We start from the raw sequence: 27,671 nt of genomic DNA on the forward strand, positions 1-27,671 counted from the left end.
CGCCTTAAAGTTGAGCCTCACAGACAAGTTCCTGGGTGGGACTTCCATCCTGACAGCCTGACCTGAGCTCTAGCCCAGGGCTTTCCTGAGCACTCCTGTTCATGGGGCTTTGATGGCAGTGGGCCAGGTTCACCCCTAACCAGGCCCAATCTCTGAAAGTTAGACAGCTAACTTTCCACCATTTTGGAATCACTGATGTAAACACCTGTTCTGCAAGTGTTGTCAGTAGATAGTGGGGGGCCATGCAGTGAGGTACAACATACTACCCTTGGTCTTCTATACTTCCCAGAGCACTTGTTACAAAAGGAAAAAAAAACAATCAAAGAAAAACATTACACAGTGGAAAATAAAAATCAGACTTGTTGCTCAGGTGATTACAATAAACACTAATGCTGGAGGCGGAGCTTCATGGTGGAAAGAATACTTACAGCATGTTCAAGGCCACAGGTTCAATCCCCAGAAGGACATCTTCACTGAGGCACAGGATGTCAAGGATCTGGGTCTCCGGACAGGAAACCTGGATGAAAAACTGTTAGGACCCATATAGTCTTCCAGCTGGGAATTTCTTCTCTTTCTCTTTTTACTTGTTTGTCTCCTTGAGACAGGGTTTCTGGAAGTCCTGGAACTCACTCTGTAGACCAGATTGGCCTCAAACTCAGAGATCTGCCTGCCTCTGCCTCCCAAGTGATGGGATCAAAGGTATGTGCCACCATGCCAGGCTCCAGCTTAATCATGACAAAACCCCAAGCTCAAAAGAGGTTTATTACTAATAAGAGAGGGCTGGCTGTCATCTAGGCACACATTTTTGTAATCCCAGGACTTCAGAGGTGGATACATAAGGACTTTAAATTCATCTTAAGCTAGAGTTAAAGGTCAGGCTGAGTTAATTTTAAAAAGCCTAAGGGGTTAGGGCACAACAGCTGTGGTACATATCTATCTCCTTGGTGCTAGAAAGGCTGAGGCCGAAGGATCCGAGTTTAAAGCCAGTTTGTGCTTTATATCAAGATTCTATCTGTCTCAAATTAAAAAGGAGGATAAAGAAGATAGTAGATCTCTGAGTTTCAGGCTAGCATGTGGTCTACATAGGCAATTCCAGGCCACCCAGGACTATATAGTGAAACTCTGTTTCAAACAAAACAAAAATAACAAAAACTGGGCAGAGGTAGTGCATACCTGAATTCCAGCACTCTGGAGGCTGAGGCAGGAGAACTGCTGTGAATCTGTGGCCAGCTAAGGCTACAGAATAATAAATAAATAAATAAATGGCTACTGGGTGTGATGGTGCATGCCTTTAATCCCACAACTTGGAAGACAGAGGTAGGAAGGCCTCTGTGAGTTGAACCCACCCCTGGTCTATACAGTTCTCTGTGTCTATAGAGCTATTTGAGTTCCACAACAACCAGCACTACATGGTGAGACCCTGTCTTGAAAGAAAGAAAGAAAGAAAGAAAGAAAGAAAGAAAGGAAGAGTAAAAGAAAGAAAGAACTCCAACAAATATTAAACTAACTTTACATCTGCTATTATCTCTGTATATTCCAAATCCAGGCTGGCCTGGAACTCAAGAGATGTACCTGCCTCTGCCTCCCAAGTGCTAGGATTAAAGGCCTGTGCCACCACTGCCCAGTCTAGATTGACTTATTTTTTACAAGTACATATTTAAGTGTTTAAAGGACCGTGAGGACTACCTTTATGGAACTGAGTTTGCAAGGCTGGTGATACCACTGGTCAGCGGCCACAGCCCTTTACTCCCTGGAGTCCAGCCTCAGGCTAGCTCCCATGACAACATACAGGCTTGGGCCAGAGAAGTTCCATAAAATGAGGTTTATTGCCAAATGACAAGAAAGGTGGATCGTAAGGGCAGGGAGACAGCCTTGGCAGTCCCCATCCCCACTCCACCCCACCAGCATGGGGACCAATGGCAATGGCACTGGCCATGAAGGCAGTAACCCCAGAACTACTTGCCCGACTAGTCGACTTGACTAGTCGCTTGACAGCACGGCCGGGCTCTAATTCCTGGAAGCAGGTGACTTGGAAGAAGTACAGCACCCTTGTTGCTGTAGGGGATGATTGTTCCCAAGGGAAGATGGCAGGGGATCAAGACTGGACACCTGAGGACATTCTTGCTCTTGTACAGGAGATGGAGGGAAAGGCAGGCTGGCATAGGAGCCCAAGGAGTGAGGTTTGAGGCTGACGGGGGTGGGGGGAGGGGCCGTGAGGCAAGACAAGGCTGTTTACTCTGCCCCTGTCCACTCCCCACAGCTAGAAAGGGCCAGTACAATAATGAAGGCATCAACCTGCACTGGTTGGCAGGCCTTGGTGGGCACAACTGGCGACTGGGAGCAGGGTGAGAGGAAAGGCCATCATGTGGCTGTGACCCTCCCTTCTCTTCCAGTAAACAAAGTGCACACGCGGAATCCTCAGGGCAGATTCTGTGACCGCTCCTTCCTCCAGCGAGGTCCTGCCCAGTCCTGCTGGCTGCCACAGCAGTGTGCTGGAGACTCAAGGGTCGCTCAGAGAGCCAGAGGCAACGGGGAAGGGAGGAGGGAAAGGGAGGAGAGAAAACACTCCTCTCACTAGGAAGTAAAGGAGGGGCAGCCCACCAGGGGCCTGATAGGTGGATCAGACTCCAGCATGTGGAAAAAAAGGGGTGGCTATCAGAACGGTTCCAGCTGAGGAAGAACCACAGAGACTCTGATAAATCCCATCTGGGAGGCACAGAAGGCAGGGGTGGGGGGTGGGGCCTCTAAAGGTTGATTAATGATAATTTCATACAGGCTTTTCAACTGTTAACACAGGCCCACTCTAGGGTTTTCATCTTCAGGAATGTGCAAGGCTGGACAGAAGCTGGCCCAGAAGCAGAGACTGTACCAGGAAGCCTGAGTTTCTCTTCCCCCCTCGGAAGCCTTGAGATCTGAGCATCTAATTACAGCTCTCCAACAGGGGTAGGGATGCTGCAGAGAAGACCCTCGATTTGCAGAGAGGGCAACAAACCAGAGTAAAGAGCCCCTTCACCCAGACCCTTAGCCATCTTTAGGCTCCAGCTAAAGGCCACATATTTCACTACAGCCAGACCCAAGGCCCCTCTAGATACTCTTAAGTGGGTGTGGCTGGTGGGAATCTGCCTGAAGACCAGAAGATGGGAGCCTCAGGCAGGTCAGCTGGGCTCTACCCGGAAGTCAGGAATGTAAACCGTTGGCAGTGAGAACAGACGGTGCCATCCTGGAAACTCCAACCATGGTGCCAAAGCCCTGGGGGCAGTCTGCATCAACCACACAGACCACAGGACTATGCTCCATCCCAAGCCCAGAGCCTAGAGAAGAGGCCAGACAGGTAGCCCCAGGCTAGGGTAGAGTAGAAAGGCCATCAGGAGCCTCAAGTCCTGGCCAAACTTGATGTACCCAGTGGTGCGTCTACAGTCTGAGCTGTAGCTCATTTCTTAGCAAGGTTGGGTAGTGACAGATGGGGGTACTTGGGGGGTAGGTGCCTAGGGCTTAGCAGGCCTAGGGTGCACTTCTCCTGTAGAGGGTCACCAGCTCCTTCCGTTTTTGCACTAGCCCAGGGGTTTCTTGGTTCAGTTCTCCCAAATCCCTCATTTCCTGCAGGACTTGTGTGGCCTGCCTCAGTTGCTCTACAGCCTGGCTGAGCAATGACTCGGCACACACAGGCGGTGGTTCGCTGCCCAGCACCTGGTTCAACAATTTCTCTGTCTGTTTCGAAGCCACCTTGACTTCCAGCTGGGCCCGATACAACTTCTCCTTGGGCAGTCGTGGATGCTGAGGGCTTTCTCTGAGTAGGTCCCCAAGGGAAGAGGAGCGAGGATGAAACTGGGATGGCAAGTCCGAGAAGGGCAGTGCTGGGGATGCTGCCGCATCCTCTGGGGCAGGTCCAGGGATGCCCATGGCCTGTAAGGCCGACTCAGGACCATCATCCATGCCATTCACAGACACCTGGGTCGGCTCTGGGGAAGTGGTCTCGGGGGCCTCAGAACTCTGGGATGAACCAGAAGCATCCACTCCACTCATACAAGCCTTCATCTTCTCCGACAGGATCTTGGGAGGGGGTGCAGGGGGCTTTTTGCTCTCCCTGGGGGTAGCCTCTGGAGTCTCCGAAGAGGACAACTGTGCACTCTCAGGAGCAGAAGGCTTCTCTGGGCTGGGGTTCTCCCAGCTCACCTTCAGTTTCTCAGACAAGGTGCTGTTGGGGAGACTTTTCACGTCACTGTCCTCCTTTGCTGGGGTCTCTGCATCCTCTTGGCTCTCAGGATTGGCCCCAGAGCTTGCAGAGTCAGGGGTTAGGGCTCTCTCTCCTGCAGGAGTCTCCTTGCTGTCCTCAACTGCAGAGGTCTCTGGTCCTGGGGAAGGCTTGACAGGAGGCATGAGAGCCCGAGGTGGCTCCTGGGGCTGGTCTTCACTGATGTCACTGAGAGGAGCAAACACTGGTGGTCCACTGTCTGGGACATCGAGGTCCAGCCGTGAAAGCCCATCAGAAGCCGCACTGGCTACCTGGTGTGGGAGTAGTATCCGTATGTCATCTTGGATGGCCACTGGGTCAAATGCAGGTTCCCCGAAACTGCCTACTTCACCTACTGCTTGATTCTCTGATCTTCCTCACAGTATGGGGACTTTCCCAGGGAGCCTCAGAGGTCATGAAGTAGGCTAAGCAAGAAGCCTCTTCCAAGGTCCCTCAGATGGTTGTAGGGATGGGATGGGTGGAGTCCTGGCCTGAGAACCTCACACCCTTTTACATACACCACATGGTCTACCCAGCATCTGGAACATCTACTGAGTGAGGCAGGTCCCTCCCTAAGTTCCCACAGAATGTCTCTTCTCCAAAGCTGGACTTCAACCTACCACACATCCTCCTGTGGACAGCCCTTTCTCAGTATCTCTCTGTGACTCCTCTCTCAGCTGACAGATTAAAAACAGGCTGTCTAATATCAAGAACAAATCTTCAGACACCCTGTGTTCTTCCTGCCTATGACTCCTACAGGAGGTCCCTGAGGCTCTGTTACCCGGTGACTGACTCCTTTGAAAATATGCTGTAAGTGTGGCCACTCACCACATCTCAGTTCTTCCCTTGCTACTTTAGCACCACAGCCTGTGTTGACACTCCCGAGTCCTAAGCCCAAATCACCTCAAGTCTACTTGTTTCTCCTTGCACTGCTTGAAGAACTCTGTCCTGGCCACCAGACGTCTCCTTTTAAAAAGCCTTCTCTTGGGCAGTAGCTATTGCTGGCGGCCCTGTAATGTCTTATTTGCTGTGGATTTTCCCTGGCCCTTAAAGTCTCTCTCCACATCAGCTCTACTAGTTTTTTAGAGGCTACTCCTTATCCCTTGCCCTTTCCCATACCTTCTCCCAAATTGCCTGTATGCAGCCCCGGGACATCTGGTTTCTACTGTGTACTGTCATCCAGTTCTCTTCCCTTTCAACCCCTGGCAGAGCCTGGGATCCCTCTTTCGTCATTTCAGAACCCAAATCCACCCTAAGACCTTGAGCTGATCCCTAACCCTGCCTCACAGGCTCCATAATTCCTCCTACTTCATTCCCAGCCTAATCCAAAAGCCAACTGAGCCCCTCACACACCTCAACTATTACGCCTGATGCCTTGGCTCACACCAATTCCTCCAGCAAGAGTCCCTCTCTCACTCCCATCTGTCAACTGAAACTGGTGCTGTTGGATTTTAAGCTAGTGTTCGCTTAAAACCCAGTTACTCCTCCACGGTCCCTCCTGCCCCGACCTCCTGGACTTGCTCTACTACCGAACTAATCACAGCTAACGAGGAGGGACAGGACTGTTTTCCTGCTGGAAGCTGATCTCCAAGTCGCAGGCACTACCTTCCCAAGCCTGTTTCTCTGCTGTTCAAGGTGCCCAAGTGAACCACAAATGAAAAAGGGCCTAGACGTCTCTATTGTCCTTCCTCTACACATACCACTTAGCAAGCCCCAACTCCAGGTTAGCCCTGCGTGTTGATGGCCACCCATCAGGGTGGAACACCAGGCTCAGCTGACTTCCTATTACTGAAGCTGAGGCTAGGCCTTACCTCCTTTAAGTGGATTCTTGTTGGTGGCCGCCGCCGCTGGCCCCCACGTACCCGGTTCCGTGTCACATGCTCTAGGGCACAGGTCTTGTCTACTTTTACCTGGGAAGGAGTTAGAAGCAGGTGAGTCCCTGCCAGGTCTTGGAAGTGTAGGAAACACCCACTGTGCCCAGACTCAGAGTCAAAGTCTGCACCTCATATCCTCACTCGGCTGGGTCAGCGCCTCCACCTCCATGTGCCTCTGTACAGTGTGGGTGACTGAGCCCGAGACCCTGCGCAGAGGCTCGACCACAGTTACACTCCTGGCCCATGTGCTTTTTAATTTAAAGCAAATTACTTAAGAGATGGGAATGTGGCTCAGCTGGTACAGCGCTTGTCTAGCAGGCAGGAGGTCCTGCTTCAATCTACAACACCTCATAAAACCAGGCTTGGTGGCCTAGGCCTGTAATCCTAGCATTTGGGAAGTGGAGGCAGGGGAATTAGAAGTTCAAGGTCATCCTTGGCTACATAGTGAGCTCCAGGTCAGAATGCACAGATGACATTCTGTCTCAGCTGTTTCAGGGGCTCTATAGTGAGACCATCTTTAAAAAATAAATAAATAACTTCATTTACTCACAATTAAGTTTCATTGGTAGAAACTGGACACTAGCACTCACTTTGAAGGACTCTCAGGAGATTAAATGAAGGATGCCTCGGTGTTTAAAGCGACAGAACTGAGGGGTAGTTTGGAGAGAGGTGGGTACAGCCTTCTCCTAGACCGCTGGGTCAGAAACAAAGAGCCACCCAGAGGACCACACCTCGTACCTCATCAAAAGCCTTGTTCTTGCCTCGGTTGATCCCTTCGTTGAGAGCTTTGATCCAGGATTCCTTTTCTTCCCCACTGGGGGCCTGGAATTTGATGTCACTGACCTGTGAGAGACAGGCGAGGAGGATGGCAGATATTTTTAGGACTCACATTTGGGGTCTTTAGGAAGCATCCCAACCCAGATTCCAAAGTGTAGCCTAAATGTCCCAGAGCATTCTGGCACTGGGCTTAAGTGGGGAGAGCATACATCAAAAAAGGGGCCCCTCCACCCTGTAGCGTCCAGGGACTCAGGGTGAGGGGATCAGCCTTGCTCTGTAGAAAGGGTTCTGGTATGATCTTGCTTCATAAGACTCTGTCTCAGGATAAGATAAATAAATAAAATCATGTGAGGTGAAATAAATACAAGAAGCTGGAGAGTAACATCCCACCCCACCCCCACCCTCACCCCCACAACATCTAGAAAAGCCAAAACCAGAGCCAGAAGGTAGAGTGGTGACTGCCCGACCCAAGGAAGAAAAGACAGGAGTCAGGATTTAATGGATTTTGATTCCAGTTTCATAAGTTTTAAGACTTCTGAAGAAGGGTGGTGGAGATGGAACCACCTTAAGAGTGAATTTAATACCTCTGAAATATTTGCTCAAAACGGTTAAGGAAATATTAGTCAGCAATGGTGGTGCATGTCTTTAATTCCAGCATTCAAAACGTAGTGACAGAGGCAGGCAGATCTCTGAATTTAAAGCCACTCTGGTCTACATAGAGTTCCAGGCCATCCAAAGGCCGTGGCTACATAGTAAGACCCTCTTTTGGTTTGGTTTGGTTTGATTTAGTCTGTGTGTTTGATCATAAATAGTTCTTCTTTTTCCTTACATATGTACACATACATGGCATGTATACTGCATGCTCACATGAGTGTTGAAGTGTGTGTGTAAGGCTGATGTGAGGCCTGAGATCCAGCGTCTTCCTTGTTCACTCTGCCGTATGTACTGGCTGCAGGGTCTCTTGTAGAACTCAGAGCTCGCCAAGTTGGCCGATCCGGCTAACTGGCTTGCTTTAGGGATTCCGTGTCTCTGCCTCCCACACAGTGGGATTACAGGCAAAGCATCACGCCCACCAGGTTTTAGAGGCTTACTGGGGATCTAAATTCTTGTAGGCACCATAGAAAGCACTTTACTACTGAGCCATCTCCCTAGGAACAAAACTGTTTTCAAAAGATTTCTCTAGGGCTAGGAATGGATGTGGCTTAGTTATTGGTGGACAGCTTGCAGAGCAAGCACCAAGCCCTGCCCTCACCCCCTCAGCACCACACAGACCAGGTGACACTGTGCATGCCTGTAATCCCAGCTGCTGGGAGGTAGAGACAAAGGCAGGAGAATCAGAAGTTTGAGGCCAGCTTGTAAATATTAGACTGTCAAAAAACAAAAAACAAAAAACAAAAAAACTAAAGAACTAAATCTGGAGCATAGTAACCCAGCCCTTCACCTACATAGTCTTACTTTTCTGATCTGTAAAATGGGATAGCATGTTTTACTACGAAACAATTACACATGATCAAAACTAAGGCACATAGTAGGTGTTCAATAATTAGTTAGTAGGTGAATGAGACAATACATGAATGAACTGGCCCTAGGTTCCTTCCCTCACCCTGTTCCTGGGCCACTGCCTACTCTCTGACCTCAAGACGCCCTAGTTCTCTGTTGGTATGGCCAGCTTGCCCATCCCCCACCTTGGTATTAGATAGCGCCTCCTGCCACTCCACCAGTCAGTTATGTAATACCATAGTACAGTGCACTTGGCCTGGCCCCCTTAGCATCCTCATTATATAACTTCCTCCTGGCAGCACTGCCTCCTCCTCATACAGGACCCTAGGTCCCCCTCCATGCCAGCCACAGCCAAATGCTCATTTGCATGACCAGGCTAAATTAGATCCTGGCAGCAGATCTGCAGTTAAGTCAAAAACCCTAGGGCACCTTGGCAACTTGCTCTCGGCGTAGCCTTCAGGGCTGCAGGGGCTCAGGGAGAGGCCACACTACATACTGGGGGGCTACAAAGGCCACGCAATCCTGTGATATGCTAGGCGGCTAGGCCAGTCCTGTGACCCCTGAAGCCGCACCTGTTAGGGGTTCTGAGTCAATGGGACCCTCTCCTTGGTACAGACTGGCATTTCGGAGCCGAGAAACACACAGGGGAAGTCAGTAGCTGCAGGACTGGTCAGGGACGCCTCAGATGCTGAGTTCTCTCTTCATAAGTCTGGCCTCAAAGGGCTGGGGACAGAACCACTAGACTCAGTTTCCCTTTCCCTACTAGCCCGGTCCACCAGGCACAGGCTGCCGGGAAGGGCACTGGGTCCCTGGGAGAGAGATGGCCTCAGAAAAAAACCTACGGGGCTGACCAATGGGTTCACCAGGATCCAAGAACACAAAGGTGGTGAAGATCCAGTTCTACTATAAAGTCTGTGTAATCCTTCTTCACTGAGCTCGGCATTCCACAGGGATGACTGTCACAGGAACAATGAGAATGAACCCCAAGAAGCTAGGCCTGGTGGGCTCAGGCTACAGCACCTTGCCACAAGCCCTCTGAAGAGGCTCTAAGAACACAGGCTCAACAGGAGAATCCATGGTAATAAGAATGGCTGCAGAGCAGGCCGCCAAGGCCTGGGAAAGGGGGAAGGGCAGAAAGGCAGAGAGGAAAAGAGGGGCAGGGAAGAGGAGGCCGGAAAGAGGAAAGGGCCAAGCTGGCTGAGACCAGCAGGGCAGCAGGGCCCAGCAGTGGCCACCCTGCTTCCTGGCAGCCACTGTCTGTGACCTCATGGACAGGGGCGTGGGGATGCAGCAGCAGGAGGGAGTGGGGCACACAAGACACTTGAGTCTTTGTTTATTTGATTAGAGAGAAAAAAAGGCAGCCTCAGGACCAGACAGCCAGGGTCACATGACCTCCTGGCCAGCTAGAGGCCACAAGGAAGTTGGGGAACACCCAGGGCGATGGGAAAAGCAGGCCCAGGCAGAGGATCTGCAGGGCCTCTGGGGAGCCCCACTGTAGTGTGGTATGATGAGGGTCAGTCGAGGGCCCTTGAGCAGGAGCCTGGTTATATCTTTCGTCTCTGTGACCATCACCACTGGCTCCAGCCCATGTTTCCAGTCACCCAGAACCAATCTCAACTCTTGGAAGGACTAAAGGGTATGGGGGGGGGGGGGGGTAGGGGCTGTTACCATAGAAGCTGAGAGGGCAGCTGTATAAACAGGTTGGCCAACCCACCTAGCACACTACTAGCTGATTCTCAGAGCTGACAAAGTAGGTGGCATGGGCAAAGGACAAAGAAGCAAGGTCTCCTGTCACCCCACATCCACAGAAGACATACACACAATGGCCCTGACATGCCAAGTGATATCTGCACACAAGGCAGTGTACATGGCACTGCAGACAAAGGCCTGACCTCTGTGCTCCATGTACTCAGTGCCTCTCAAACACAGATGCACACTTTGTATCTGCTCAGAGGGGCAGCAGGTCTCTAGGATAAGGAAAGGCTTTCAGGGCCTGAAAGACAGACCATTCTCTTGTCCTCAAAGCATCCTGAGCCACAGATATCAGATAAACCTGGGCCCAGCCTTGTGCTCCTGTCTTGGTGACATAGGCACTTGGGTAGCACAGACTAAGGATTAAAGGACTGGAATCTCTTGCAGCATCCAGGACCACAGGGACCACTGAAGACTAGGCTCCTAACTTCCCACACCGGGAGAGAGACAACATGGTCTCAGTAGGCCCAGACCAGGCCTGTTTCCCTCACCCAGCTCCTTTGATGAAGCTTCACTTTGATAGGCTCCCCTTGATGTGGAGAGGTTCCCGTGAGGTGTGGCAGGAGCTGGTACTATGCACTTTGACCGGGGTCACATCCGAGCTCCCTCCTGACATCCATGAAACTGCACGTGTCATCACCCAGCTGCCTGACTTCCTCCAGGGAAAAGTGGTACAAGGGCTGGGGAGATGCTCAGTGGGAAAGAGCACTGGCTGCTCTTGCAAAGGACCTGGGTTTGATTCCCAACACCCAAAGGGTAAGCTCACAACCATCTGTAACAGGGAATCTGACAACCTGGTCTCTGCAGGCACCAGGCATGCATGTGGTGTGCAGGCAAACACTCATACCCATAGAATAAGAATAAACTAAAAAACTGTAACTGGGTACAAACAGCAAACTTCGCCTGCACCCAAAGGACAGAGTCTCGGGCAAGGAAGGAAATCATGAAGGGTGGGAATCTAGGCAATGGGCCTCCTAGCTCTGGGCCCAAGAGGAGCCCAGAAGGGAAGGTGGAAGGCATACCATATTCTCTCCTCTACTCCAGACTCCATCAGAGTCCTGAAGGCCTGATGAGGTAGAGGCCCCATTCACAGCTGTCCTCCATCTGAGCCCAGCCTCCCTTTTCCCCACAGATCCTGGCTTCGAGGGAGGCAGTCTTCAGGATGGCCCCTACCTTGTTCCCTGGGGATCGCAGCAGGATAAAGCGGTGATGTTTCCGCTTGAGGAGAGTCCGGAGATCCTGGCACTTCTCATAGCTCCCAAGTTCCACCGTCTCTACACATTTCTGCTCATCCTAGAGGAAGAGATACAAAAGAAGTGGGCTGGTGAATGCCAGCCCCACCGAGAATCTCAATCATTGAATATGCATTCCAGACTCCGTTCCTACTCAGCAAGAACATTGTATCACCGAGATGTGGTTGGAATTCAGACCCTGGCAAGGAAATGGTGCCAATGTGTGCTGGCTGGCTGTGTCCATGAAGTTTACCATCCTGGTAAGAAATGGGATATAAAAGGGAGGTGGATTTGTGCCTAACGGTTGGATCCAGTGCCTGAGACCAGATGCAGAAACAGAAGGTAGGAAGACTTAGAAAAGGATGCCTAAGGGTCTGTGCAGGGTCAGTGGCCAGGCAGAGATTTGTGGAAGAGGAAGCCTGGAAGAATACAGGATGCCATGAAACATGGTAAGGAGAGCTTTCCATGAAGAGTATGAATGAGACACACATGGGCTCACATGCCCCACCGACAGCTCCCTCACTTGACATCTCCCCTTCCTGACTGCTAACTAGGCAGAGGGGCCCTCACCCCAGGCCGAAAGCCATACACAACAGAGAGGACCAGAGCATAAGAGCACCCCCCCTCCGTCAGCTTGTCTCTCTAGTTCTATCACTATGTAGGGTAGTGGCCACACAGTGTCTGGTCTCTACCACTGGCCAGTTGTCAGGTGGTTGACCTCTCAGATCGAAACATTCCATCCTGCAGGGAGGTAAATAACAACAAACCAGCTTCAGGAACTCCCTGGAACTGAGCAGATTCAGGTTTAGACTAACTGAGGCACCTAGAGAGGACACTCTTCAACCTTCTGAGCTGCCTACTGGCTGTGCAGTGTACTCCAGGTTCCAGCTTTGTGAGCCGGTACCCAAGCTGAGGTGGCCAGGGTAATGTAGCTGTCTTTTGAGTCATTTCTGCTTCTGTACATAACCTCTCACCCATATTCCTGTAAGTAACCCCAATAAAACTCAACTAAGCTGGACTTTGCTGGTATCCGTACTTTGGTCTGCCAGGGGTTCCCTATCTGGGGTGACTAGATGAGTGTGTTTTGCCTCCCCAGGAAAACTTTTGTCACACACCAGGCTGCCTTCTAAACTTCCTGCCTGCCAGCCTGGACACTAGAAGGTCTGGGGTGTAGGATACCTCTTGGGCAAGCTGCCTAGAATAAGCTCTCTCCCTTCATAGTGGTCAACTGGTTCCTCTTCTGGAGGTGACCCAGTTGGTACAACTTCCTGGGAAGCAGAAATGTGTGTGTGTGTGTGTGTGTGTGTGTGTGTGTGTGTGTGTGTGCCCCTGGATGGTCTGGAATTTGCTATGTAGACCAGGCTGGCTCCCTAAGCAGTGGGATTGAAAGAGTGTACCACCACACAGGGCTGATTGATGCCTTCTTAATTGGTGGCTCTGTGCCAAGGGCCCTCCCAGTGTAGGATCTGCTGCTCCCATGACCTTATCATTTGCCACCAAGGTCATGGAAATGTCTAAGAAAGTATCTGCTGGTGCATAAAAGTATCTGCTGGTACATCAGTGCTACTTGATAACTTGCTAGAAATGCAACTTTGTAAGCTCCAATCAGAAACTTGGGGAGCATGGACTTTTGACAGTGTGAATTTTTTTTCAAGTCAATGTTTCTCCATGTAGCCATGGCAGTCTTGGAACTTGCTCTGTAGGCCAGACTAGCCTTGAACTCACAGAGATCTACCTGCCTCTGCTTCCAAGAGTGCTGGGGACCATATGCATTTTAACTATTACTCCAAGTGACCCTGGTATAAGTAAACCCCTGAGAAACATTACTTTATACCAGACATACTCAAACCCAGCAGCCTCAAGGCTTTTAAGAACATCTAAGCCTGTTAAAGACACCAAACACTTTGGCGGAATGACATAGAGAATCATGGAACGGAGCATGAGGCTGCCTCCATCCAGCCTGCTAGTTTTCATAGTGCTGGAAGGTACAAATCTATCTGCTAGGCAAGATGTGCTTACTGGTGTAATAGTGTCATGGCTGTTATGGGTATAACCAACTTCTTTCTGACTGGACTTGAAGCCTGCTCTACAGAAGAGAATTCATATCTGGTATTATAAACCTGTCATGATCTGGAGAGATGGCTCAGAGGTTAAGAACAATTGTTGCTCTTGCAGAGCCTAGGTTCAGTTCCCAGCATCTATATGGTGGCTCACGACCATCCATAACTCCAGTTCCAGGAGATTTGATGACTTCTGAACTCCACAGACACCAGGCACGAACATACGTACATGTAGGCAAAACACTCATGCACATAAAATAATGCATGTACAATTTTTGGTTTGGTTTGGTTTTTGGTTTTCAAGATAGGGTCTCTCTGTGTGTAGCCATGGCTGGCTTGGAACTCAGTATATAGACCAGGCTGGTCTCAAACTCAGAGATCCTCCTGCCTCTGCCTCTTTCAAGTGATGAAACTAAAGGTGTGCACCACCATACCCAGTATGTTTTGTGTATGTGTGTGTATATATATATATGTGCCCTACTACATTTAACTAGGGTTGCTTACATGGTCATAGTAGGGTGTTATTTACTTGAGCAAGAATATATCAACAACAGCTACACCACCCAGGAATATGAATCCTCCTTGCCCTGCCACCACTGACTGGCCTAGCTCCTCAGGGTTGGGCGAGGCCTTGTGATTTCCTACCCCACACATGACAGAATGTTGGTGGTCCTGATAGGCATTGCTGCTCTGAGTTTATGGTTGCAACAGTCCTTTCATGTCCAGAAGACAGTGTATCATACATAGCACTCCTTCATCCTCTGCTTCTTACACTCTCTCACTTCCATGATGTTCTCTGATCCTTAAAGGGACTTATTCAGATGTCCTGTTGTGGGTTGAGCACACAACAGTTACTTATTCTCAACACTTTGATCAGTTTTGACTCTGCTTGGCATTTGCCACTATCAACAGACATTCCCCGACCAAGGCTGAGAGCAACACTAACCTACGGGTCAAAAACATATACCTAAAAGGCAGTTTGACAACATGTCCATTTAGCAATACAATTGTAGTAAATTCCCAACTAGGACCTCACATCCCAAGCATGGTCTTTGACAAGGTTTTATTGTTGTTGTTGCTGTTTTAAGATTTATTTTGCTGGGCAGTGGTGGCACATGCTTTTAGTGTCAGCATTTGTGAGGTAAGGGCAGGTGAATCTCTGAGTTTAAGGCCAGCCTGGTCTATATAGTGAGTTCCAGAGCTACACAGTGAGATACGGTCTTATAACAAAAACAAACCAACTCCAAATAAACATGGAAGTAAATGAAGGCCTTTTGCTGTTTTTTTTTGTTTTGGGAGAGTGCCCATGTAGCCTTGTGTGTCCCGGAACTTGTTCTGTAGACCAGGCTAGACTCAAACTCAAAGAGATCTGGTTGCTGAGTGCTGGGATTAAAGATGTGCACCACCAATTCCTAGCTAAATGAGGTACTTCTTAGGATGAAAGAGTTCAGTGGGAGTTGGAGGGAGATATACAGATAATTGGGGAAGGCAGATGTATGATCAAAGTGAAATTTTGTGCCGGGCGTGGTGGTGCACGTCTTTAATCCCAGCACTTGGGAGGCAGAGGCAGGTGGATTTCTGAGTTCGAGGCTAGCCTGGTCTACAGAGTGAGTTCCAGGACAGCCAGGGCTACACAGAGAAACCCTGTCTCGAAAAACCAAAAAAAAAAAAAAAAAATGTGAGAGAGTGTGTGTGTATGTGTACATTTAAATATATAAGGGCTGGAGAGATGGCTCAGTGGTTAAGAGCACTGGCTGCTCTTCCAGAGGTCCTGACTTCAGTTCCCAGCACCCACATGGTGGCTCACAACCATCTTATATCCCATCATAATGGGATCCGATGTGCCTCTTCTGATGTGCCTGAATACAGCTACAGTGTACTCATATAAATGACATAAATAAATCTTTTTTTAAAAGAATTAAAAAGGAAAGCAGGGAGCCAGCAAGGATTAGGTAGATGTGCTAACTGCCAAGCTTGACGCCCTAAGCGCAGTGCCCAGGACCCACGCAGTGGAAGAGAAATGACCTCCTCAATCTCTCCTCCAGTCACCACAATTACAGTATGCCACATGTCCCTCTACCCCACAAGTAAATAAGTACGATTAAAAGATTTTTATGAGAACCCCCACACCCAGGTAACATCTTGATCAACGTTGAGATGAGGCTGACCCAGACCTCAGTACTTTTCAGGGCAGATGGCTGTATGACTAAGGTAGCTAACCGCTGATCTAGATGGCTAGGGCAGCCTGATCTCTCTATCCAAGTCCATCAGGTGTCATTTCCCATTTTTGCTTGTATACGTCTCTTTCTACCCCTGAGGCTCAACCCTGTCCAGGTTCTTCTATGAAATATACACAGCAGAAAAATTCTATTCTGAGAAGCTCCCTGCTACCTGCCATGATCCCCCAAACCTTAGTGTTCTTGTGTCTTACCCACTGCTGGGGGAACATGCACCGCCAGGTACAAATACCATGTTAGATGCCAGGAACACTAAGCCCTGACACAAGAGAGCACAGAGTCCTATCTCATGCCTGGATGGTTCTATGCTATTCTCAGTGCATCTGTCTCCTTGAGGCTCCCCCAGTGGCACTCTACAGGAAGAAGGTCTCAAGAGAGGAACGCCGGGACTGGCTACAACTCTGGTGCTCAGAACGCTTGCTTAGAATATACAAAGCTCTGGGTTTAATCCTCCACACCACACAAACCAGGCATGGTGGCCGTCTTAAGGGCTGACAACTTGAGAGAGTCACTTCTCTCCTTCTACCATGTGGGTCCTGAGGACTGGATCCAGGACGTCAAGCTTGGCAGCTATCTTAGTTTATCATGTGATAAACACCATGACCTGAAGCAACTTAGGGGGAAAAGGGTTGGTTTCATTTTACAACTTGAAGTCCGTCATTCAGGGAAGTCAGGGTAGAAACAAGAAGCTGGACATAGGAGATGATGGAGGCCGTGGTGGAACGTTGCTTCCTGGATTGCTCCCCATGGCTTACTCAGCTTTTCCATTGCACCCAGCGCCACCAGCCTGAGCGTGACACCACCCACTGAGGAAAGACCCAGGGGCACCAATAATCAAGCAAGAAAATGAACCACAGGCTTGTCCATAGACTAGTCTGGTGGTGGCATTTTCTCAAATGAGGTTCCTTCTTCCAACATGACTCTAGCCTCTGTCAAGTTGACATAAGAACTTGCCAGCGAAGGGTCACACACCTATAATCACAGGACTTGGGTGGGGGAGGCAGGAGAATTAGAAATTCCAGGACATCCTTAGCTAGTGTGACTACACAACCCCTGCCTTTAAAAATAAAAATGTACATAGGGCCAGTCTGCTAGAATGGTGCCCTGCCTTTATAGTTTAAGGCTTACAAAGTCTTCCTGGGCTTCCAGAAGAGGCTACAGCAACAGCACCACCTATCTCTAGGCTCCCCCAGTGGACTCTCTTAGGAACATAGTCAGTCCATCTTTACCGTCCATCTTTACCACCCAGCTCCCCAAGGCTGCCTGGCTTGGGACAACTCAACATGCCAGTGCTGAATCATTCAGGGCCTTCTGCAGTTCAGAGGAAAGGAGAAAGCAGGAGGCACTGGGCGGGGGCAGCATTCTTTGGAACATCAGCCTCTGACAACACAGAAACAGCCAAGAGCCAAGAGTCTGCACTCGCCTTGCTCCTCACAGCAGAAAGAGGAATTGAACCAATAAGCACGCCTCAGTTCCTTCTTTGGGGCCAAGTTCCCGTCCCTGGGTGCTAGGTTCTTGGAAGAGTTAAGTTTTTAATAAGATTTTTTTTTTAAGTGTGATTTGGATTTTTCATGTTTAGGGAATGTGAAACCCTCCCTGCTTCCCAGCTGCGGCCAGATGTGGAGAGGCAGTCTAGGACATGGATGGCAGCGCCTGGTGGGCTGACAGCTGAGAGCCAGTCATCCAACCCCTACAGCAGCTGGCACTGGAGAAGCCATATCACACACACACACACACACACACACACACACACACACACTTTTTTTTTTCTAATAAAAATATCCCTTGGCTGCCGCTTTCCCAGCTGTGGCACATCCTAATTTGGTAAGTACAGAACATCTGGGTGGCTGTCTGCACACTGCCATTCCTTGCTGTTCTTCCACGGCATCTCCGTCACCCTGACTCCTGGGGACTCACCCAGGACAGGCAAGGTGCCCTTCAAAGGCAACTCCTTGAAGCCCTTAGGTGGGGTTTATAGGCCTTCTTGGCCCAAGGCACTCAGGAATTTGCCAAGCTGCCTTAACGAGGTGGGGGGGAGTGGTGCTGAAAGAGGTTGCCAGGCAAGATGCAAGCCTTCCATCTTCATGGATTCTATCTTGTTCTATATAGGGGGTTCCAGGCCAGGTAAGAATGAATAGGGAGACCTTGTTTCAAAAGTAAATAAATAAACAGATAGATAATAAACAGATAAGTAAGATAGATAGATAGATAGATAGATAGATAGATAGATAGATAGATAGATAGACAGATAGACAGACAGACAGAGAGACAGAATAAATAATTAGGGTCTGGATAGATGGCTCAGCAGATAGAATCCATGTGTGCAGTCTTACCACACTCTCACATTCTCAATGGGTAGCCTGAACCCTGAACCCTGGTAGCCTGAACCCCAGCACCAAAAGGAAAAGTCACCTTCCCTCCAAGTCCTCATATAACAGCATTTCGGATGCTTCCTTAACAAACAATTGTAGCTTTTATTTGTTTGTTTGTTTGTTTGTTTTGAGACAAGGTCTTACACTATAGTTGAGTTGGCCTCAAACTCAGAGCAATGCTCCTGTCTTAGCCTTCTGAGTGTTGGGATTATAGGTGTAAAGCTGGCAGTCTTACTGTTCTTAGTTGTCCAAATGCTAAGCCTGTTGAGAGTGGGGAGGGGACAAGAGTCTAATTAGGAAGGTGTGGGGATTGCGGGAGGCATTCGGACAGCAGAAGTGTCAACTGCAGCTGGGGCGATGGCACGATGGCACTGTGAGGAAAAGCGCTTGCCGCGCAGTCTGACACGCTGCGTCCAGAGCCCCAGACCTCACACAGAAAGCGGGGTTCAGGGTCATGTGTCTGTAACCCCAGCATTTCTACTGTGAGATGGGGAACAGAGACAGGAAGCCCCCCGGGAGGCTTGTGGTCCAGTCAGCCTCAAGCACAGAGAGACAGCCTGCCTCAAACAAGGTAGAGGGTGAGGACTGACACCCAAGGCTGTCTTCCAACCTCCACACATGTGCCTTGTCACATAGGAACACTCACAGATGGCCTCTTACACATATGCCTGTTGTGCACATACACATGTATATAAAACAAACACGTGTTTAATAAGTGTCAACTGGTAGCTGAGTGTTAGAGGAGGGACAAGCTAAAGGTGCCCTGGCAATTCCAAAGTCTGATAAAGGAGTCTGATCACAGATATCCTCCTGCCTCTGCAAGTGCTGGGATTAAAAGTGAGCACTACATGGGCTGGCGAGATGGCTCAGTGGTTAAGAGCGCCGACTGTTCTTCTGAAGGTCCCGAGTTCAAATCCCAGCAACCACATGGTGGCTCACAACCATCTGTAACAAAATCTGATGCCCTCTTCTGAAGTATCTAAGGACAGCTACAGTGTACTTACATATAATAAATAAATCTTAAAAAAAAAAAAAGTGAGCACTACCACTCCCACCGTGTAATTAACATTTAAAATTTTTTCAACTAAACGTGAAATTTGAGGTTTACCTGCTGGTGTCTCTTGGTGGAAAAAGTTCTGGGCTTGGCTCTAGACCCAGCCCTCCATTCTCTGTGAGACAGTGAAGTCGCTATCACCATCCCCACCTCCCCACCCCCCCCACCCCCCCACCCCCCATCCTCACCAATTCTTTCTTTAAAATGTAACATAGGCCCCATCATGGTGGTGTGCACCTTCGGTCTTGGCACTCAGGGGGCAGAAGCAGGTGGGTCTCTGTGAGGCCAGCTTGGTCTATATTGGGGGTTCCAGGCCAGGTAAGAATGAATAGGGAGACCTTGTTTCAAAAGTAAATAAATAAAGATAGATAATAAACAGATAAGTAAGATAGATAGATAGATAGATAGATGGATGGATGGATGGATGGATGGATGGATGGATGGATGGATGGATAGATAGATAGATAGATAGATAGATAGATAGATAGATAGATAGATAGATAGATAGATAGACAAACAAACAGACAGAGAGACAGAATAAATAATTAGGGTCTGGATAGATGGCTCAGCAGTTAAGAGCATTTGCTAATCTTGCAGAGGACCCAGGTTTGGTTTCTAGCACCCATATCATAAGCACCTATAATTTCAGTTTCAGGTATTATGAAACCTTTTTTTGGCCTCTGTCAGCACTATACACACAGCGCATATGCATACATGTATGCGAATGCTCATACGCAAATAGTAAAAATAAAATTTCAAAAAAAATATGAAGGTTAAGGAGGGTTAATTGGTATTTTTAGTGCCAATGCTGACTGAAACAGCTTCAGTTTTCTCAAATACTACTTCTATGAAACCTTGGCCCAAAACAGGAAGTTCCAGCATACAGGTAGGTAGTTGAGGAGATTCAAATACTATATGTATGGATGGCACAGAACCTTTACCCCAGATCCCTAACTTTACCCGTAGAAGTATCAGCCCCATACTATACACAGAGACCCAGAGGAAGTAAGACACTTGCCCAGGGTGGCACAGCATGTCACTGAAGTGGGGGCCAGTGTGGTGACACACGCCTTTAATTCCAGCATTCAGGAGTCAGAGGCAGGTGGGTCTCTATGAATTTGTGGCCAGTCAGCCTAGTCTACAGAGCAAGTTCCAGCTTAGCCAAGGCTACCATAGTTTAAACCAAACAAACAAGCAACCAAATAAACAACCAAAACCAAAAGTGGATGAGCCTTCCAGCCACAGTCTTAGGAGGCTCCTGCTGGCCTGCCTGCCTCGCTTTGCTGCTGCTGTCAGGGCCAAGCAAGTTCTCACCTCATTCTCGTAGACCAGCAGCTGGGCTTGGCAGAGAAGCAAGTAGCGGTCTTTCCATAAACCCAGAAGCCCCCCACTGCTCTTCTTGATCCAGCCAGCCTTGTCTGCAGTCCGTGCTCCACGAGGCTTCTCGCTCCCCTCCTTTATACTCTGTAAGACAACAACAGAACACATTATGAGGGCTGTTGCCATGAAGCCATACAGTCCACAGACCACATAGGGAATGCATCTAGTGTATCATCCTACATGAGGTTTCCCAGGAGCCACTGTGTTGTATGTCACTCATAGTTCCATAGTTCCATTTAACTTTTACAATTGCTATCCAAGATGGAGACACTTGTAGCCACAAGTCACAGTAAACTGAAACTCAGAAAAAAAGGTGACTTACCAGAGTCACTCTGTTAGAGAGACAGAACCGAAATTCAAAGCAGGTCTCTCGGAACCCATTTCCTTCCCACTCCTGTGCCTCCTGGTGTTTATTAAACTGGTTAACAAATGTACTGAGCCCATATAATGTCACATGTCACAGGAGAACAAAAGCAATGCAACCTGCTCTCATTGAGTACACACTGGGGAAGACAGCAGCTAAACAAATAAATACCCAGAAATGCACACGTTAACTACTGCAAAGGCTATGAAGGGACAGATGGGATACCTCATCCAGAAATGGCCCTGGCCTCCAAACCCGGAGTTTGATCCTCAGAACCCACATGGTGAACAAAGAGAACCAACTCTCATAACCTGTCTTCTGATTTCCATATATACACGTATGTGCATGCATACACATGCGCATGCACACACACACGCACACGCACACACACACACACACACACACACACACACACGCATGCACTCCCATGCACATAAGTGCAATGAAAAAAAATTAAGAAAAGGCTACAAGGTGATGGAGAGATGGCTCAGTGGTTAAGAGCACTGACTGCTTTTGCAGAGGTGCTGAGTTCAATTCCCAGCAACCACACGGTGGCTCACAACCATCTGTAATGGGATCTGATGCCCTCTTCTGGTGTGTGTCTAAAGACAGTGTAGAAGGTCCAGAGTTCAAATCCCAGCAACCACATGGTGGCTCACAACCATCTGTAACGAGATCTGACACCCTCTTCTGGAGTGTCTGAAGACAGCTACAGTGTACTTTACATATAATAAATAAATAAATAAATAAATAAATAAATAAATAAATAAATGGGCTGGTGAGATGGCTCAGCGGGTAAGAGCACCCGACTGCTCTTCCGAAGGTCAGGAGTTCAAATCCCAGCAACCACATGGTGGCTCACAACCATCTGTAACGGGATCTGACGCCCTCTTCTGGAGTGTCTGAAGACAGCTACAGTGTACTTACATATAATGAATAAATAAAATTTAAAGAAAAAAAAAAACGAGTTTTAAAAAAAAAAAAAAAAGACAGTGTACTCATATAAATAAAATAAATCTTAAAAAAAAAGAAAGAAAGAAAAGGGAAGGGAAGGGAAGAAAGGAAAGAAAAGAGAAGAGAAGAGAAGAGAAGAGAAGAGAAGAGAAGAGAAGAGAAGAAAAAGAAAAAGAAAAAGAAAAGGCTGCAAGCAGGCACTGATGTGTAAGAAGACACTGGGAACATAGTCTATGGTTCAGTGGCCAAGAAAGACCTCCTGGAATAGAGGATGTTTAAGTGAGGCCTGTGAGGATAGGCGTGACCAGGCAGGCTATAAGGCAACTGGACTCTCTACCCTCCCACACCCAACCCCAGACTTTCCCAGAAAACCCAATCCAGTTGCCTCTCCTGACATAGGGACTCCTTAGACCTCATCCCCATGCTGTGGGGCGGCTCCTTCCTCTGTTGACTGCTCAGAGAACTGCCTCTTGACCACTGGCTGGTATAGGAATTGAGTCTAAACCATTGTGTACAAGGTGGGTACACTGCAGCCTCAGTCTGTCACTCACACCTCATGCCCCTCCCCTCCCCATTCAGGACCTGTCAGATGGCTGGGTGCAGGGCACATACGTGTCTACATGCCCAGAGGGTAGAGTCAGAGTCACCTGAGTACTAAGCGCTTAACCATTCTTCTCTAACACCTAATGAGAGCTGAGGACATAAGTGTGGAAAGGAAAATTTAAACACGCCCTATTTGCGAACTGCTATGCTGAAGTTACAGGTACCCTTTGGGGCGCTGAGAGTGAAGGAGGACAGTGGAGAAAGGATCAAGACAGCATCCGAATCTAGAGGACACGAGAAGGAAATCAACACTGACTAATTTCAGCTACGTTATAATTTACATAGAGTTCCAAAAAGGGGCCCCAGTTAAGTGGCACGCCTCTCCCCAGAGATACCCTGTGGCCACAGATGTCTTTGGAAGGACAAGCCCAGGCAGATATAAGTGTGGTGATCTGTCAGGAGCTGGGCAGGGCCTGGCTTTTCTGTCATGGCACTTCTCACTGTGGCCTTTCTATCTCCCGGAACACATTCTGCTTCCCTGGGACTATAGGCTTTGGAGCCCAAGTCACAAGGACCAGAGGCAAGTGACGTCACCTCTTTCTATGTCTCAGTTTGTTCACTGGGAAATGGAGACGCTAACAGTTCCTGTAAGAAAGAGGAATTCATCTTGCTTTTCTGCCTTTTGACTAACTAAGATCAAGTTTATACAGGGCTTCCTGAGGGTAGAGGGTTTTCTTGTGAACTGCTGTCCCACTGCCTAGACTGCCTGGCACACAGCCAAGGGCTTGATACATGCTTGTTACTAAATGAAGCTAAGGCACGTGAGCAGTTCCTAGGATACCTTTAGCTTAGTAATTGGCAGCTGTCACTCCTGTTACTGTTGTCCCTGCCTATCACTGCCACCCTGCTTTGAGTCTCAGGAACCTTCTCTCCTGATGTGGTGGTTCTCAAATTTAGATGGAGAGCTGCTCAGCTGCATCTACTGGCCTCAGATCTCCAGGAGCATAGGATGATGTCTCTCTTCTGGTCTTCCCTCTGACTTGTGGATAGCAGGAGAAATGGGGAAGTGGGCTGGTTCCAAATGATCTTCCTGGATACAGGAATGAGGAAGTGGGGATGCTGGACAGCTAGAGCTACCCTGCCACGGGAAGAGAGAAGGACTTCAGGGCTCTTTGACAAGAAGGTGGAAGTTCGATGGACAGTGGTGGCGCACGCCTTTAAATCCCAGCACTTGGGAGGCAGAGGCAGAGGCAGGTGGATTTCTGAGTTTGAGGCCAGCCTGGTCTACAGAGTGAGCCCTGGGACAGGCAGGGTTACACAGAGAAATCCTGTCTCAAAAAAAAAAAAAAAAAAAAAAAAAGACCATGGAAGTTGTCTCATTCTATCATATATCCAATTGCCTCTTCCTGGCTCATAGGAATGTTCTAGGTTCCCAGAGGCTATGGGATGCCAAGGGACCTATCTCTCAGTGACGGGGGCAGGCTGTCACAGGGTTCAGGACTGAAAGGAGAAAGCTATGGAATAAGAATCCCTATGCCCACATTGCACGGCTCTATCAGCAATACCAGCACTGCTGGCACCTCCTAAGCCCTAAGCTCTCAGTGTCTCCCGAACAAAGCTGCTGTTCACATTTCCCACCTCTGAGCACCAAGTTTTTCTTCTGATCCCACAGAGTCCAACCCACCACCCCACATTTTAAGAAGGACCACACATCCCCGTGATCTCCCCTACCTGCCACCTCCAGTGCCTGACATGTAAAACTTCACATCAGCTGGAAGCTCTAGGGGCCAAGGCTGGGACTTCGGCCTTGATTGCTGTCACCTTCGAACTCTAGGAATGCACACCAGTGCCTAGCGAATACCAAGCCTAGATTAGCTAGGGAAGCTAGGCTAAGGTCTGTGAGGATGGGTGGGACCAGGAAGGGACTGGGCAGGAGCTCATTTTGGGATAGGGGAGGGGACAGCTGAGGGGTTACAGATGGAGTAAAGCAAAGCCCAGGCATCCTATGGGAGGTCTGGCTAAAAGCCAGGGTCCTACTTGCCCCCACGCTCCACCCAACTCAATCCCTGCCCCTTAGACCTCCTCCCACCAGGGGGCTGGCTACACCCCAGTAAGTTTTAACAAGGCACCCCTCCCCTTGGCAGGACTCACAGGGAAGGTTTTGTCTTGCTCAGCCCAGTTTCTCCAGCGCCTCTGTTATTGACCAGCTGACCACTGTTTCTGTCCCCCTCCCAGCCAACCTCAGCGGGCATTCTCCCGTCTATTTCAGGGCAAGCGGCTCCTGAAGTACCCAATGGCATCAGCCTGCCTGCCTAGGCCTGACACAGGAGTGTCTCAGGGCTATTTTCTTTTACAAAGCAAGGGGGGAAGGAGACTGACCTTGTGCAGGAAATGATTAGATGAAAAGCTACGACAAAGTTACAACAGACAGAAACCAACAGAAGCCAACTCTCCGAGTTCAAGGCCAATCTGGTGTACATAGGGAGTATGAGGCCACCAGCCAGGACTATATAGTGAGACTTTGTCTCAAATTTAAAAAATACACAGAGGGGAAATAATTCAGGCCCTGGCTCAAAGGATCTTCCAGGCTAATGAAGACAGAACACAGCCTGCCTGTGAGAAGCTTCAGGGGGGCTAGGTGGCTATCTCCCGCTTGAGGGGGCTCTTGTGTGCTGGGAAATTCATGGCTCTTACCCTGAGGGATTTCCCCCATCCCAGCTTTCTGCTGGGACAAGGGCCTGGAGTTGGTGAAGAAGTGCTTTGGGAAGGTAGGTGTTTGTGGAGAATTAAAGGCAAAAAGGTACCAAAGTCTTCCTATCGCCATGGTGCTGGAGAGCTGGCGCAGAGTTAGGAGCGCTAGCTACTTCTTCCAGAGGACCTGGGTTCAAGCTCTGGCTCACAAACATGGTTAACTCCAGTTCCAGGCTATCTGATGCCCTCTTCTGGTCTCCATAGGCAAGTGGTTCACAGAAATGTATACAGGTAAAACACACACACACACACACACACACACACACACACACACACACACACACATATAAAACTTCACATTCTTAACCCCTTTACCACAGAAAGAAAAAGCACAACAGTAAGAACTAGAGCCCAGCCCAGTGTCACAAAACCAGCACTGCCACAGGACACTGCCATGACTGTCTCAGTAAGGATGAGGACAACAGTGGGCAGTCTAGAGTCAGGGAAAGGCATGGCTTTGAGAGGGTAGTGGAGCAGAGCTAAGGTTTCCAACCTTACCCCACAGTCAGCAACCACCACCAGTGATATGTTTGGTTTTCAAAGCTTTTGTACACACATTATCAAATTTCTAGATTCCCCTTCTCATTTTATAACTGGGAAAATGAGGACCAGAAAACGCAGGTAGGCAGATGCTCGAACCCAAACTAGCTCTCCTCCAAGCCTCAGCCTGACAGGGACCAACCATCCTATATCCTATACAGAGGCTAAGGGAGGCTGGCCTCAGGGGTGGCTGGCATCCAGGAAGTGCAAAGCAGGAAGGCTGAAGACAATTATGTGAAGGGAGATGAGGTAGCCTGAGGTCAAGGGCAGATAAGTAACCATGATTAAGAGGTGTTTTAGAGATGGATGGATACAGAGACACAGGCGAACACGTGAACTCTATCAGCAGGAATCGACAAGAGTCAGGGGTACCAAAGAAAGGACAGGCACAGAGATACCCTGACTGTGTGGGTGAGACCTGGGAGTTCAAGGGAGGAAGGAACATGGACAAGACTTTAATGACCCAGATACTTCAGGAGTTTTTGATATCTGGGAGTCACAAAGTAGCCATGTTAGAGATTAGGGACCAGAGGGAGAACAGGGCTGACTTTGCTGAGCCCAGGAAGCCCCAGGAGAACTTCCTTTAACTGGGGACCAAAGCAGATCAGGAGATGGAGTAATTCTGACCCACATCCTCTGGGAGCACGGGGAGGGGCTTTGGACAGAGAGCACAGCCATTGCAGGAGTGGAACCGAGGGCAGGCAGCCGCCATGACAGCAAGGAAAGAAACCACAGCAAAACATAGTGGCCTGACTTTGACCCCTACCTGTACCCACTCTGAGTGCAGGGACCACAGTTAGGTCTAGCGGAGGAGGGTAGGCCCTGTGTTTCATAGAAGAGGAAACCCGGGCTGAGAGGGGAAGTGACTTATCTACCACCTCACAGAAACTCGGGGTCTAGCCTAGAGGGAACAGCCAGCCTTGCAGTGACTCCAGGAAATACGCAAGTGCTCACTGACAGGAATACGGATGGCTGAGCTCACTGAAGGCTCCCCAGCTGGCCTGGGTGGCTACAGGAGGGAAGGCTTCATCTTCTTCCCCGCCCTTCAAGGGATAAGAATGTCTTCTTACTCGTGCAATAAGTGACTGCTGTATACTGAATACTTGGATAACGAGAATGTGGCCAAAATCTAGTTTGTATGCAGAGGGCAGAGGAGGCCCAAGGGACGTTGCTGATCCAGTCCTTGCTACCGGGAGACTCAGTTGACCTGACCCTTCAACTAACATCCTCTGATAGACACAGCTCAAGAGCACTGGGAACTCTGAGATATTTACACAAGGAAGACAAAAGCAATTTCTTCGTTCCTGCCATCAGGCTCCGTTACAATCTCAGATTTCTTGAAAACAGTGACCCAGGACCCTGAAGAACTTCCCTCCCCTAACACACACCTCAGAAGCAGACCTGGCTGAGGCAGGCAAAGAAAGCCAAGAAAGGGTGTAACGGGATTCAAGCACAGCAACCCTGTCTACTTTCAGCAAGTCACCCAACTCTCCAGAGCCTCAGTCTCCCCATCAATCCAATGGGAACCATGACAGGCACTGTTTCCAGTTGGTAAGAAACGCCCAAAACATAACTGAGGATGCTGTCGGCGGGATGCAGACGAGACCTCCATCCCGCCCCTACCCCATTGGTCCAGGTTCTGCTTGAAGGGAAGGACTGTGCAGAAAGACCCGTGGAAGTAGGACGGGCAGCACCCGAGCCCAGCACTCTTGTTCCGTCTGGCCCAGCCCTCGCCCTCACCTCCTCCTCCATGGCGAGTTTGCAAGGTCCGGCGGCTTCGCCGCTTACTGCTGCCCGCGTTGCGCGGGCTCCGCTTGCTCCATCTACGCGCAGCCGGGCGGCGGCTTGCTGTCTTCTGTCCCGCCGGGCGCCCGGGGCCCAAGAAACTTCGGGGGGCGGGGCTGGAGCCGGGGAGGGGCTTCCGGGGGCTGGGGGCGGGGCCAGGGAGGGATACAGCGGCCTCCAAGCCCCCGCCCGCAGCTGGGTGAGGAGCATGGCCGGGTGGGGGGTTCAGGGGCGGGGCCAGGGCGGATCCTGGGCGGGGCCTGTC

The 27,671-nt window shown here is 49.5% G+C and overlaps 1 protein-coding gene and 1 long non-coding RNA gene across 6 annotated transcripts; one reads left to right on the forward strand and one right to left on the reverse strand.

Moving 5' to 3' along the window:
* Positions 1-27,511, reverse strand: Plekho2 (pleckstrin homology domain containing, family O member 2). 5 transcript variants are annotated; one of them, NM_153119.3, is made up of 6 exons: positions 27,362-27,511; positions 20,404-20,553; positions 11,308-11,427; positions 6,844-6,948; positions 6,043-6,141; positions 1-4,503 (listed from the first exon to the last, which is right to left on the reverse strand). In NM_153119.3, exons 1-6 carry the CDS (start codon positions 27,371-27,373, stop codon positions 3,502-3,504), a joined length of 1,488 nt encoding a protein of 495 aa, NP_694759.1. In that variant the 5' UTR covers positions 27,374-27,511; the 3' UTR covers positions 1-3,501. The 5 variants fall into 5 exon arrangements, with proteins under 5 accessions (NP_694759.1, XP_017168556.1, XP_017168555.1 ...); XM_017313067.2 differs by lacking the exon at positions 27,362-27,511 and adding an exon at positions 24,062-24,201 and having other exon boundaries at positions 1,805-4,503; XM_017313066.1 differs by lacking the exons at positions 11,308-11,427; positions 20,404-20,553; positions 27,362-27,511 and adding an exon at positions 9,403-9,747 and having other exon boundaries at positions 1,808-4,503.
* Positions 10,856-17,824, forward strand: Gm51712. Its single transcript, XR_003948345.1, has 3 exons — positions 10,856-10,890; positions 11,267-11,626; positions 17,243-17,824. It is a non-coding gene; the product is annotated as a predicted gene, 51712 (long non-coding RNA).
* Positions 27,512-27,671: the final 160 nt, after the last annotated feature.

Source organism: Mus musculus, chromosome 9 (genome assembly GCF_000001635.26).
Source record: "Mus musculus strain C57BL/6J chromosome 9, GRCm38.p6 C57BL/6J".
NCBI classification, from domain to species: Eukaryota; Metazoa; Chordata; class Mammalia; order Rodentia; family Muridae; genus Mus; species Mus musculus.

Coding starts and splice junctions, on each gene's coding strand:
- Plekho2 (NM_153119.3), bottom strand. Junction 6,142..6,843: donor AGAACAAGGCTTTTGATGAG/GTACGAGGTGTG, acceptor ACTCCTTCCCAG/GTAAAAGTAGACAAGACCTG. Junction 4,504..6,042: donor CAAGAATCCACTTAAAGGAG/GTAAGGCCTAGC, acceptor CTCCCACACCAG/GTAGCCAGTGCGGCTTCTGA.